Source organism: Phyllobates terribilis, unplaced genomic scaffold (assembly GCF_046119375.1).
Source record: "Phyllobates terribilis strain yellow unplaced genomic scaffold, ASM4611937v1 Scaffold_1__5_contigs__length_1240528914, whole genome shotgun sequence".
NCBI lineage: Eukaryota > Metazoa > Chordata > Amphibia > Anura > Dendrobatidae > Phyllobates > Phyllobates terribilis.
The window spans coordinates 234,358,156-234,372,160 of NW_027362761.1; the positions used below are offsets into that span (position 1 = coordinate 234,358,156).

The window sequence follows — 14,005 nt, forward strand, 5'->3', positions numbered from 1 at the left end:
ATATTAACTTGACCACGCACAATTGACTTTTTAAATAATGACCTAATATAGGCTAATGTTATTGACATATGTGGCTTGTTACATCAGCCATGTTTAATCGCAGAGTAAGCTAGGAGCCATGTAAGTTTTTGTTTTCTTCTGTACAAAGACAGAATGGTAACATATGGGATCTGTATGAATGCTTATAACAGTTCTGCATTAGTGAAAGTTGTCTGGACATAAATTGGGACATAAATCACGTTGAAAAATAATATTTTGTTTTGTGCAAAAAAACAGTGATAAAATGCATTTCGGTTTTAATTATTGCATCTGACTTTTTATGTTGTTCATTTTTACAGACCGGCTAAGCTAGGTAGAAATTGGTTTTCTAGAAATAGTCAGTACAGCTCATGCAGACGTGTCTTTTTGTTGGATCGCACTCGGACCCATGTTAGTCTATTGCATTCCCGAGTAGGATCCAATTATCAGATCGCACTCGGCCATGCAAGTAATGAGTTCGTAGAAAACAATCTGATGAAATCTGAGTCCGATGTTCATGGACTGACAGATTGGAGAAGATGGAGAAATTTTTTCTCACATTTTCTCTTCATCTGAGAAAATCTGAGTTTGATCAGAGTGTGATTAGCATAGTCACCCCGATTCTCTCGGATGAGAGAAAATATGGAGGAAGCAGTCTCCTGGAAAGAGCAGAAAGTGATTTTGTGCTTAAGAAGTTCTCTTATGGTCTGGTTTGGTTTTCGAGTCTGTAAACTGAGATCCATGCTGCGTCTGCGCACCTAGCCTACATTACACACCATAGGTAATCATTCACCAGATGGAGGCCGAAAGTGTCTTCTTTCTGCTTTGGTCTGGCCGGTATGTCACTGCATACCTTTTGCTTAACGGGATAGGAAAGTGCAGTAGACTGTTTTTCCTATACAGAGGGCCATGTATACAATGCGGTATACGTTTCTTCACAATGGGTCTCTATGTTGGATAATTATCTTCCTGACTGTGGCCACTGTCAGACGCCTACCTCCTAGGCGTAAGAGCCCGACAATGTGCACAAATGAAGTGTGGACCTTACCTTAAGGTTAACCGTACTTTCAAATACCTTTTTAGAATAAGCTGTCCTGTGTCAGTACATAAGGAATCTTGAGCGCATGATCATGCTCATGTCCCGTGCATGCATAGCAGAGATGAGCAAAGAATAGCTGAGCTGTTCCATAACCCTTTCAGGGCAATGAAGGTATTTTATTGGGGATGTTTTAGTAGACAGGGTAATAGGTACATTTGTTTTTCATGAATTAGCCAAAGGTATTAGGTGTTAAATGCAGTTGATATCATTGGGATCTTCAGCATAGCATGGTTGAACTGTGCTTAAACCAGGCTGTTAAATGTTTTATTACAAAGGGTCACTAGATGCATTTGAGTATGCTTGACCAAGAATTTTAGAACTATCGGAGATCAGACGCAGTGGCAACGGAGGCTAAAGCGAGCCCTGGGGGAGCAGGTAGTCATCATTAGGGGTTGGATTGGCACACATGATTAACTTCTTCACGACATATAATGTATATTTACGTCATATGTCGTGTTCCTGACTTTGATGCTGGCTCACAAGCCAAGCTTTTGCCCGACATGATGACTGATTCAGTCATCATGTGCCTTTAAGAGCTGTGGCTGTTAACCAGTTAAATTCCAAGGTCAATCACTGTCAGAGGGATTTAACACGTGCCGGCCAGAAGCATGTCATTCATCCTGCCCATCTGCGCCCCTGTCGGGTGATTGCGGGGCGCCGATGGGTTGTCATGACAGCAGGGGGTCTGTCCTCCCATACCTGTCATTACGATCCTCCACTGAAATCATAGGAGAACGTGATTTCTGCCATACAAAGCAGTGTTGCAACACTGCTATGTATAGCACAGGCGATTGGACGATCGCAGCTTCAAATCTCCTAAGGGACAATTAAATTAAGTAAAAAAAAATGTTTTAAAAATATGAAAATTATAAAAAAAAAAACACAAAAGTTTGAATAACCCCCCTTTTTGCCCCATTGAAAATTAAAAAAAAAAAATACACATATTTGGTATCGCTGCATTCAGAAATGTCCGATCTATCAAAATATAAATAAATTAATCCGATCGGTAAAAGGCATACCGAGAAAAAAAAAATCGAAAACACCAGAATTCTGGGGTTTTTTGGCCACTGCAACATTGCAATAAAATACAATAAGAGGCAATAAAAACATGATATCTACTCCAAAATGGTATCAGTAATAATGTTAGTTCAGGGCACAAAAAGTAAGCCATCACACAGCCCCATATCCTGAAAAATGAAAACATTATGGCTCTCAGAAAATGGCGACAAAAGCAAAATATTTTTTTCATATAAATTTCGGATTTTTTTTTTCACCACTTAAATAAAAAAAAAACTAGAAAATCATATTGCCAGGTCAGTTTTACCATATACTGAACATGGTAAGTAAAAACCCCCAAAACAATTGTGGAATTGCACTTTTTTTTTGCACTTCACCACATTTGGAATTTTTTCCCATTTTCCAGTACACTATATGGTAAAATCAATGGTGTCATTCAAAAGTACAACTCGTCCCGCAAAACAAGCCCTCATACGGCTATATTGACAGAAAAATACAAATGTTATGGCTCTTGAAAGAAGGGAAGAAAAGAATGAAAACAAAAAAAAAGGAAAATGGCCCGGGGATCAAGGGGTTAAGGAAGCACTCTCATCAAAGTTTTTATCCTCTTAATATATTGCAATTATCGTATTATGTAGCACTGTACTTACAATTGCTCATTTTGCCTTTCTACCCAGCTAATTCTTCTCTATTCCCTGCATTTATCATCCCTCTCTTCAAATCCTGAACCAGCTTGCTCCCTCCTCTCCCCTGCCAGGGACAATGACAATACAAGGAAAATGTACTTCCCGTCTCTTCATAGAGTTTAGAAAGATTCATCCAGTCAGTTTTTAATCACGTGATAGCATAGACTTAATGCAAAACAGAAGAATTAGCTGAGTAGAAGGGCAAAATGAGCAATTTTAAGTACACAGTGATATAGAATATGAGGACTGCAATATATTAACAGGATAAAAATTTTGATGGGAGGAGTGATTTTTTAACTCTTTATATACAGAAAACCGAGATTACATTTTGATTTTGGGAATAGCCCTTTAATTTGTAGTTGACTCACAGCAAAACAGACACAAGCATACAGAGACAAGCAAAAGCAGCATTGAGATATTATATAGCAGTGCTGAGCTGTGTGGATGTGAATGAGCTCTGCGGTGATGTAAAAGGCTTGTTAGAAAGCGCACCACGATCCTTCTATGTCTCCCTCTGCCTCCTCTTCTTACTCCATAGCCTTCCTGCCCTCTCCCCTCCTAATAGAGTAATGGCTGTGCTGCATGATGCCACAGTGATCTGGCAGTCAGTCTTGACTGAGTAATATGGATTTGAGCTGATTTTTCAGAGTGGGTGACAAGTTCAGGAGGCAGGGGGAGAGGAATAAGTGGCATATACAGTACAGACCAAAAGTTTGGACACACCTTCTCATTTAAAGATTTTTCTGTATTTTCATGACTATGAAAATTGTACATTCACACTGAAGGCATCAAAACTATGAATTAACACATGTGGAATTATATACTTAACAAAAAAGTGTGAAACAACTGAAAATATGTCTTATATTCTAGGTTCTTCAAAGTAGCCACCTTTTGCTTTGATGACTGCTTTGCACACTCTTGGCATTCTCTTGATGAGCTTCAAGAGGTAGTCACCGAAAATGGTCTTCCAACAATCTTGAAGGAGTTCCCAGAGATGCTTTGCACTTGTTGGCCCTTTCGCCTTCACTCTGCGGTCCAGCTCACCCCAAACCATCTCGATTTGGTTCAGGTCTGGTGACTACGGAGGCCAGGTCATCTGGCGTAGCACCCCATCACTCTCCCTCTTGGTCAAATAGCCCTTACACAGCCAGGAGGTGTGTTTGGGGTCATTGTCCTGTTGAAAAATAATTGATGGTCCAACTAAATGCAAACCGGATGGAATAGCATGCCGCTGCAAGATGCTGTGGTAGCCATGCTAGTTCAGTATGCCTTCAATTTTGAATAAATCCCCAACAGTGTCACCAGCAAAGCACCCCCACACCATCACACCTCCTCCTCCATGCTTCACGGTGGGAACCAGGCATGTAGAGTCCATCCGTTCACCTTTTCTGCGTCGCACAAAGACACGGTGGTTGGAACCAAAGATCTCAAATTTGGACTCATCAGACCAAAGCACAGATTTCCACTGGTCTAATGTCCATTCCTTGTGTTCTTTAGCCCAAACAAGTCTCTTCTGCTTGTTGCCTGTCCTTAGCAGTGGTTTCCGAGCAGCTATTTTACCATGAAGGCCTGCTGCACAAAGTCTCCTCTCAACAGTTGTTGTAGAGATGTGTCTGCTGCTAGAACTCTGTGTGGCATTGACCTGGTCTCTAATCTGAGCTGCTGTTAACCTGCGATTTCTGAGGCTGGTGACTCGGATAAACTTATCCTCAGAAGGAGAGGTGACTCTTGGTCTTCCTTTCCTGGGGCGGTCCTCATGTGAGCCAGTTTCTTTGTAGCGCTTGATCGTTTTTGCAACTGCACTTGGGGACACTTTCAAAGTTTGCCCAATTTTTTGCGCTGACTGACCTTCATTTCTTAAAGTAATGATGGCCACTCGTTTTTCTTTACTTAGCTGCTTTTTTCTTGCAATAATACAAATTCTAACAGTCTATTCAGTAGGACTATCAGCTGTGTATCCACCAGACTTCTGCACAACACAACTGATGGTCCCAACCCCATTTATAAGGCAAGAAATCCCACTTATTAAACCTGACAGGGCACAACTGTGAAGTGAAAACCATTTCCGGTGACTACCTCTTGAAGCTCATCAAGAGAATGCCAAGAGTGTGCAAAGCAGTCATCAAAGCAAAAGTTGGCTACTTTGAAGAACCTAGAATATAAGACATATTTTCAGTTGTTTCACACTATTTTGTTAAGTATATAATTCCACATGTGTTAATTCATAGTTTTGATGCCTTCAGTGTGAATGTACAATTTTCATAGTCATGAAAATACAGAAAAATCATTAAATGAGAAGGTGTGTCCAAACTTTTGGTCTGTACTGTATGTGGGAATGTAAGCTGATTTCCCTGATAAGATGTATTGCAAGTTTTCTTTATATTCACCTGTATTGTTCATTTATACAAATTTTGTTGAAAATACAATTACATTTTAAACACTATATGAATCAACTAATTATGCACTACCGATTATGAATTTAAAGCTCACCTCTTAAATTTTCCTTTATTTTTTGCAGATCTCTCTAGTACTACTTTGTATCGCCTTCTCCAGCAGTCAGTGCTCCTTTAGGGTGGCACTGCTGGCATAGCAGTTCCTTGCTTCCATATCCATAGCAGTCTGGTCCTACACACTGACAACAACCATTGTGAAACCAACGGTATCTGGAGGATCCAGTAAATTCGCAGGTTTCATGACAACGTCTCATAGACATGCAGGATTTAAAGTACATTACAGTGCAGATACTGGACGTATTCACTGAAGACGGAGCAGGTACAGCTGAATGGAAAAAGAAAGAAACAACTTAGTCAGTTATGTACTGTACATGTTACACATATAAATTGGTGCACAGTATCAGTAATGACAATATAGATACTTGATTTAGCTCTTGCCATCAATATGTTCAAAGTGAAACATTTGTTATACCTACAGCAATATGAAAACCAACTGGCCGGACGTCACATAATATTTTATATGTCACACTGAATGATTTCTGATCTTTACACTACCCTGCCCATGTAAGGGTTTGCTGTACTGGTAAACCAACTGGCTAAAACTTTGCACTATAATATACTGTCCATTATCAGAACTGCATAGTATTGACCAAAATAATATTCTCAATAAAAAAGATCATGGCAAATACTTGACACAATTTCTTTAAAGGGAACCTTTCAACTGATTTGGTCAGCACAACTGTGATAATTTTGACCAGCAGTATGATTCTCCTGGACAGTACAAGTACACAGATACCAAACATGTATAGTTTTTTTTTTATTTAAGTGGTGAAAAACAATTCAGAAATTTGTAAAAAAACAAAAAAATGCTTTTGTCGCCATTTTCCGAGACCAGTAACGTTTTCATTTTTCGGGATCAAGGGCTGTGTGAGGACTTATTTATTGTGCCCTGAGCTGATGTTTTTACTGATACCATTTTGGGTTAGATACAATGTTTTGATTGCCTTTTATTGCATTTATTGCAATGTTGCGGCAGTCAAAAAAAGTAATTCTGCCATTTCAATTTTTTTTCGTTACGCCTTTTACCAATTGGATGAATTTATTTTATATTTTGATAGATCAGACTTTTACTAACACAGTGATTTGTATATTTTATTTTTTTATTGTTTTATTTTTAATGAGGCAAAAGGGGAGTGATTTGAACTTGTGTTTTTTGTTTGTTTGTTTTTTTCATATTTTTAAAAACTTTTTTTTTTTACTTTTTACTGTATTTAATAGTCCCCTTAGGGGACCTGAAGCTGTGCATCAACGGCAGCACTGCTATGTATAGAGAAAATCACGATCTCCTATGAGCTCCAACCACGGGTTGGTTTTCACAGAAGGGTCATAATGACAAACATGTGGGAAGGAGTCATCAGCAGAAAAATTTGGCCTGCTTGGAAAGTGAAAACTGGAATGAAGGGTTTAAGAGGACTTGTCACCAGCCCAAAAGTGGCCATTTTTTGGTTGTTTATTCTCTGAGTATGCTGTTTTTTTAAAAAAAAATAATCCTCTATATGCTTCCAGAGTTATGGTCCTTTTTATTTAGTGCTCATTTTTATGATTTTTAGCAAAGGGACGTAGGTCACAGGGTAATAATGCAGAGCAGCCTGAAGATATGCCCCCAGAGAATGCTATGGGTTACGCCCACTGAGAAAAGTTCATAAGAATTAGCAGGAATTAGAGGCCAATTTCTATGGAACCCTATGGTGGATTTGAAAAAAACAAAAAGAACATACTCAGGGGACAGAGGGAACATAATAAGAACAAATACTAGTCACTTTTCTCCTGATGACAAGTCTTCTTTAAAGGGGTTTTCCCATGAACAAAGTACATTTTAATTAATAGATATTGTAATAATAATAATTTCCACAATTGGATGTGTTATAATAAAATGTCCCTGTGCTGAGATAATCTTATAAATGTGTCCCTGCTGTGTACTGTGTAATGGCTGTGTCTTACCATGTACGGAACACTGATCATATCACATTTCCTGGCCAGGGGAAGACACAAAAGAGTATACAGACATTACAGCAGGGGATCGCAGCTGATTCTTTCTGTGAGGTAAAACATTGCACTGCCTGTTTTTAAGCAATGTTTTACCTCAAAGAAAGAATCAGCTGCGTATAATGCCTGTATAATCTTTTGTTTTATCCCCAGACCAGGAGATGTGGTATGATCAGACCATGTTCCTGTATGGTCAGACACAGACATTACACAGTACACAGCAGGGGCACATTTATAAGATTATCTCAGCACAGGAACATTTTATTTAAACACATCCAATTGTGGAACTTATTATTATTCCAAGCAGGGGTGGATTAAGAGTAGCAAGGGCCCCGGGCAGTTTAGAAGGCCCCCCCCCCCCACACACACACACACACACATCTGATGTATCACATGTCACATGATCCCCTGTCACATGCTCATGTGATAGTTCACGTGAAATTAATTTGGCACAATATTAATTATAATAATTTTTTTAGGCTGTGTGCCCACTATGCGTTTTTTAAGCGTTTCCGCAGCGGCAATTCCACTGCAGAAACGCTTAAAAAACGCTTGGTAGAAGGTCTGCCATGTTCCCCAATGATATCATTGCGGAAAAATCCGCAGCATTACCAATTATTTTGCGGAAGCGCGGCGTTTTCGCCGCCATTGACTTGCATTGGAACGCATGGAATCCGCATCACTGCATCTGTACATGCGGATTCCATGCGTTTCAATATGCGGATGGTACCCGGGTTTGGAGAAGAGGAGACTCTCCTTCGAATCCAGGTACCATAGAACCTGTAAAAAAAGAATAAAATAAAAAATATACATTATACTTACCTTCTGATGGCCCCCGGTGTCTTTATCCGATGCATCCAGGCTTGCCGGCAGCTCGCGATGGTCTGAAAAGGACCTGCCGTGACGTCATTTAGTCATGTGACGGGTCACGCGACGTCGGCATGCCATCGGAAGGTAATTATATATTTATTTTTTATTTTTTACCATTCTTTTACGGTCGCACGTAGCCATCTATACACAGCGGGAGGCCGCACGGTGCCATCAATACACAGCGGGAGGCCGCACGTAGCCATCTATACACAGCGGGAGGCCGCACGTAGCCATCTATACACAGCGGGGGGCTGCACGTAGCCATCTATACACAGCGGGAGGCCGCACGGCGCCATCTATACACAGCGGGAGGCCACACGTAGCCATCTATACACAGCGGGAGACCACACGGCGCCATCTAGACACAGCGGGAGGCCGCACGGCGCCATCTATACACATCAGGAGGCTGCACGGCGCCATCTATACACAGCAGGGGGCCGCACGTAGCCATCTATACTCAGCGAGAGGCCGCACGGCACCATCTATACACAGCGGGAGGCCACACGTAGCCATCTATACACAGCGGGAGGCCGCACGGCGCCATCTATACACAGCGGGAGGCCGCACGGCGCCATCTATACACAGCGGGAGGCCGCACGGCGCCATCTATACACATCGGGAGGCTGCACGGCGCCATCTATACACAGCAGGGGGCCGCACGGTGCCATCTATACACAGCAGGGGGCCGCACGGTGCCATCTATACACAGTAGGGGGCCGCACGGTGCCATCTATACACAGCAGGAGGCCGCACGATGCCATCTATACACAGCAGGGGGCCGCACGGTGCCATCTATACACAGCAGGGGGCCGCACGGCACCATCTATACACAGCAGGTGGCCGCACGGTGCCATCTATACACAGCGGGAGGCTGCACGGTGCCATCTATACACAGCGGGAGGCCGCACGGCGCCATCTATACACAGCGGGAGGCCGCACGGCGCCCCCCCAAAGACAGCAGGAGGTCACACGGCGCCATCTATACTCAGCAGGAGGCTGCACGCAGTCATGCACACAGTCACGCACACACACAAACATATACAGACATATACAGACATATACACACACGCATAAACACATTTGATACACAAAATACATATAAACAGACATCACACAATGATATCTGCTTGCACACACGCACACATACACACACTCATACTCTCACACACACACACAGACTCACCATCCCCTGGCTCGGCTCCAGTCGTCCTGCTCTTCTCCGGTGCAGCAGGCCGGGCGCGCACTGCGTGACGTCACAGCTAGGAGACACGGCCGCGCACAGGGCCGTGTCTCCTAGCAGTGACACGGCCGGGCCAGCACAGGGAAGTTAACTGCTGCAGTGCTGGCCCGGCCGAAGAAGAAGTAGCGGCTGTGCGCCGCTGCTGGGGGAGCGGTCCGGGGGCCCCCCGCCACTGTCTGCCGGTATGTGCCGTGGCGCCGCACATATAATGAGGGCAATCTGGCCATAGACACCCCGGAGTCCCGGGCCCCCTGGAGGCTCGGGGCCCCGGGCGGTTGCCCAGATTGCCCTCATTATAATCCGCCTATGATTCCAAGATCTGTTGATTAAAATGTTGATTGAAATGAAATGTGTTCGTGGGAAAACCCCTTTACGACCTTGGACGTATGAATACGCCCAAGTTCACATCCCCTTCTTTGGCGCAGACTCCGGCGATGAGCCCACACCTTTCCGGGGACATGACAGCTGCATCCTGTAGTGAATTAGTTTTTTGACATGTGTTGGTAAATACGGCTGCCTTTTTTCTACTATTTTTTTTTATTTTTTGTGTCCCTTTGCTGTTCTTGCTTTGAAATACTCGTATCTTCAGAATAAAGTGACAAGGCTTGATGTCCACAGCATATCACTTTATGATGCAAATATTGGTGCTAGTTTCACCCTTTGTGGTGCAATGGGTGAAATGTGCGGCTTCCCCACTCCTTTTCTGCAATGATATCAGCAGGGAATTATACAGAGGTCCCCAGCAAATGCATTCTGTGGGAACGTAGCCTAATTGTGGTAGTGAACAAAATATTCCCTTAGCTACTCAATTTACCAAATAACGGAATTAAAGATAGTCATTGCAGGCATTTTTTTTTTATCGAAAATGCTGTACATTATATATAACAATCTATCATTACTGTGAGAGCAATATTCCACCAAATAAAGGTGACATTAGTACCTTGGGCCTGGATAGCTTGCAATTATTAAAGAAAACATGAATACTACAATGTACCAGTAAATGTATACTGTCTGGCCATCTGTTTATAAGCTGAAGCACAAGTGGATAATGCAGCAATTATCCAAAACACAAAACTTAGTCTTGATCTAAATGACAAAGAAAACAATTACTTGGTTGGGACAGAATGAAAGCAAGAAGTTTTTGCACAAAATGTACATGTGTCTCAATTGATCCCCAATATGGTGTAGCATTTGGACCTAGGAACTGCTGATTGTACATGTTTATCTAAAAGAAGAGGGAGAAGGCATAAGAAATTAGGTTTATGTGTAACATACCTGGCGGCGTCCTTGCATGGTGGTCCATCTCCCACTGTGCAAGAGCGCGCACTTGATCTCCAGTCCAGAATGTCTCTCTTTCTTCCCTCCATGCTGTCTGTGTCTGTTTCTGCTGCTTAAGGGCGGCGCCCGATCACTTCCTGCTTTTTGTACCTGCTGTGGGTCACACCCCTTGTGCGTCCTCAGCCTATTGCTGTCTGTCACCTGGTATATAGCTCAGCTGCTCCCATCTATTCCTGCCTGAGCATAGTGTTTCATTCAGTGTGTGCTTGCACTCTGAAGGTGCCAGGCCCCGTTCTGTGTTCTCTTGTCTGCCTATCCTGGAGGCTGTATTTCCAGGCCTGTCTGAACATGCTCCTAGCCTGTTCCTCCTGCCTTCTAGGGGCCGATTACCTAGACCCGTTCCTGTATCTTGTCTGACCTGTCTGAACACGCTCCTAGCCTGTTCCTCCCGCCTTCTAGGGGCTGATTACCTAGACCCGCTCCTGTATCTTGTCTGTCCTGTCTGAACACGCTCCTTGCCTGTTCGTCCTGCCTCTCTGGGGGCCGTATTCCCAGACCCGCTCCTGTATTCCGCTGCAGTGTCGGTCTCCTCCGTACACTCAGTTCCAGTCTGAACTCTCTCCTATCCTTTACCTGTTTTGCCTCTATGTCCGTTCCCTTCCTTTTTCTGCAGAGTCTGAACTCGTACCTAACTCCTGCTTGTTGTCTCTGTACTCCCGTTTGTGAGTTTGTGGTCCACTCGCTACTTCTCTGCTAGTACCCTGTGGGTGTCTGGCTCTGCCTTTCCCTTCCTGTCTGTTCCGTGTGAACAGAGCCCTGTCCCCCCTACTCAGCCTAGCCTGCTCTGACTCCTTTGCTCACCGCTCCGGCGGTTCTAGCCTGCTCTGACTCCTTTGCTCACCGCTCCGGCGGTTCTAGCCTGCTCTGACTCCTTTGCTCACCGCTCCGGCGGTTCTAGTCTGCTCTGACTCCTTTGCTTACCGCTCCGGCGGTTCTAGCCTGCTCTGACTCCTTGCTCACTGCTCCGCAGCCTTGCTCCGCTCTGACCCTTTTGCTCACTGCTCCGGCAGCCTTGCTCCGCTCTGACCCTTCTGCCCGCTGCTCCGGCAGTCCTGTCCTGCCCTGCTTTTGCCCGCTGCTCCGGCAGTCCTGTCCTGCCCTGCTTCTGCCCGCTGCTCCGGCAGTCCTGTCCTGCCCTGCTTCTGCCCGCTGCTCCGGCAGTCCTGTCCTGCCCTGCTTCTGCCCGCTGCTCCGGCAGTCCTGTCCTGCCATGCTTCTGCCCGCTGCTCCGGCAGTCCTGTCCTGCCCTGCTTCTGCCCGCTGCTCCGGCAGTCCTGTCCTGCCCTGCTTCTGCCCGCTGCTCCGGCAGTCCTGTCCTGCCCTGCTTCTGCCCGCTGCTCCGGCAGTCCTGTCCTGCCCTGCTTCTGCCCGCTGCTCCGGCAGTCCTGTCCTGCCCTGCTTCTGCCCGCTGCTCCGGCAGTCCTGTCCTGCCCTGCTTCTGCCCGCTGCTCCGGCAGTCCTGTCCTGCCCTGCTTGTGCTCGCTGCTCCTGCAGCCCCGTCCTGCTCTGTTCTTGCCCACCGCTTCGGGCGTTCCCTCTCTGCTGTGGTTGTCTACCGCATCTGCGGTTCTGTGACCCAGTCTGTACTGGGTCTTAACCTTTCTGTGCTCCAGCCCGTCCTTTCGGCCAGTGCCTCCCTGTCTGCACTCTAGCTGTGCTTGCCTGTACCCCTCTGCCTGTATTGTTCCTGAGTCCCAGTGTGTACTGGGTCCTATCCCGCCTGTGTTCCTACCTGCTAGTGCCTCCCTGTCTGCACTCTAGCTGCGCTTGCCTTTACCCGCCTGCCTGCATACCAGTCGTGCCTGCCTATACCCTCCAGTCTGTGCGCCAGCCTAACCAGCCTGTTCCAGTAATCCCTGTGTGGGTCAACCCCCGTGTCCGGAGTTTGACCTGGAGTAGCACCTGGTCCCTCTGCCCGGTTTCTCCCTGGTGCACTGGCGTCGTATGCCGTCGTGCCATCTTGGTCGGATCGGCCAGATACTTAGTCACGCCCCTCCAGGCACTCTCCGGTTCATGGTCCAGTGGAACCACAACACCCGCACGCGCCAGTCAGTCCGGGCGTGTGCATAACAGCATGCTCAGGCCATGGTTCCCGTTGAGCCCCAGGGCCTTCGCTCTCTGAGAAGTTTTCCAGCGAATACATGCATTAAAAATAAATAAATAAAATTTATTTTTTTTTTCTCAGCTGAGTTCCAGGCGAATTACGCACCCGTCCAGATGGATCTATCTGCTCTCGTTCCTGCGGATCCGCCACGTTACTATGGGGATCCAAGACAAAGTCGTGCATTTGTGGAGCAATGCATGCTACACTTCAAGTTCTACCCTCTATGTTTTCCCACCGATCGGGTTAAGGTGGCATTCATTATGTCTTACCTGGCGGGTGATGCCTTGGAATGGATCAACCCCCTATATGAAACACAGGATCCGATCCTCCTGGACCTAATGGCCTTCCTGGTGGCCTTTCTAATGGTCTTCGATGATCCTAACCCGGAGGCTCCTGCTGAAGCTTCACCTCCCAATATCCCGGAGCAGCCCCGATGGGTAATGTGTGTGTGGGTAGCGCAATAGTCCTCCAGCCCAATGAGACTACTGTCCACCCAGAATCTTCACAGGGTGACTACGCTTTCCGGAATACATCTCCCAACCTCAAGAGGCAGTCCAGACGTGCTAGACGTAGAGGCAAGCCGTCACGCCAGGGTCTGTCCTCCCTGAGACCTCCTGACCCCAACCTTGAAGTCCCTACTGAAGCTTCATCTCCCTGTATCCCGGAGAAGCCCCAACGGGTAATGTGCGTGGGTAGTGCTCCGATTCTCCTGCCCGAAGAGACTTCTGCCCATCCAGACTCCACACAGGAGAACTTCCTGCACCCGGCATCAGATGCTTCACCCACTTTAACCGGTGTGCATGTCCAAGGATGCTCCAAAGCTGTGGTTACCTCTGAGTCTGTGCACCTCTACTACCTGGCGGAGGACCCCCTGTTGCCTCCTGAATCCTCCGGGATACCACTCGATGACAAATGGAGAGAGACTTCTCTACACTCGGTACTCGATACTTTGTCCGCTTCGTCCTGTGAGCCTGACAATCGGTACCCCAAAGTGGTAGTTACCCCCGAGTCTCTACACCCCTCCGACCAGGCGGAGGACCTCCAGTTGTCTCCAGAACCCTTCGGGGTGCTACCTGGTAGCGAAAGGACAGAGACTCTCCTATACTCTGTACCTGATACCTCGCTCGCTTCGTC

At 45.9% G+C, this 14,005-nt stretch overlaps 1 protein-coding gene across 1 annotated transcript in view; it reads right to left on the bottom strand.

Moving 5' to 3' along the window:
* Window positions 1–5,310: 5,310 nt before the first annotated feature.
* Window positions 5,311–14,005, bottom strand: part of LOC141254942 (twisted gastrulation protein homolog 1-A-like) — a 56,213-nt gene continuing 47,518 nt past the window's right edge. Inside the window, exon 5 of the mRNA XM_073671054.1 lies at window positions 5,311–5,598. Coding sequence (XP_073527155.1) covers window positions 5,351–5,598 — 248 coding nt within the window. The 3' untranslated portion in view covers window positions 5,311–5,350. The remainder of the gene's footprint in view (window positions 5,599–14,005) is intronic.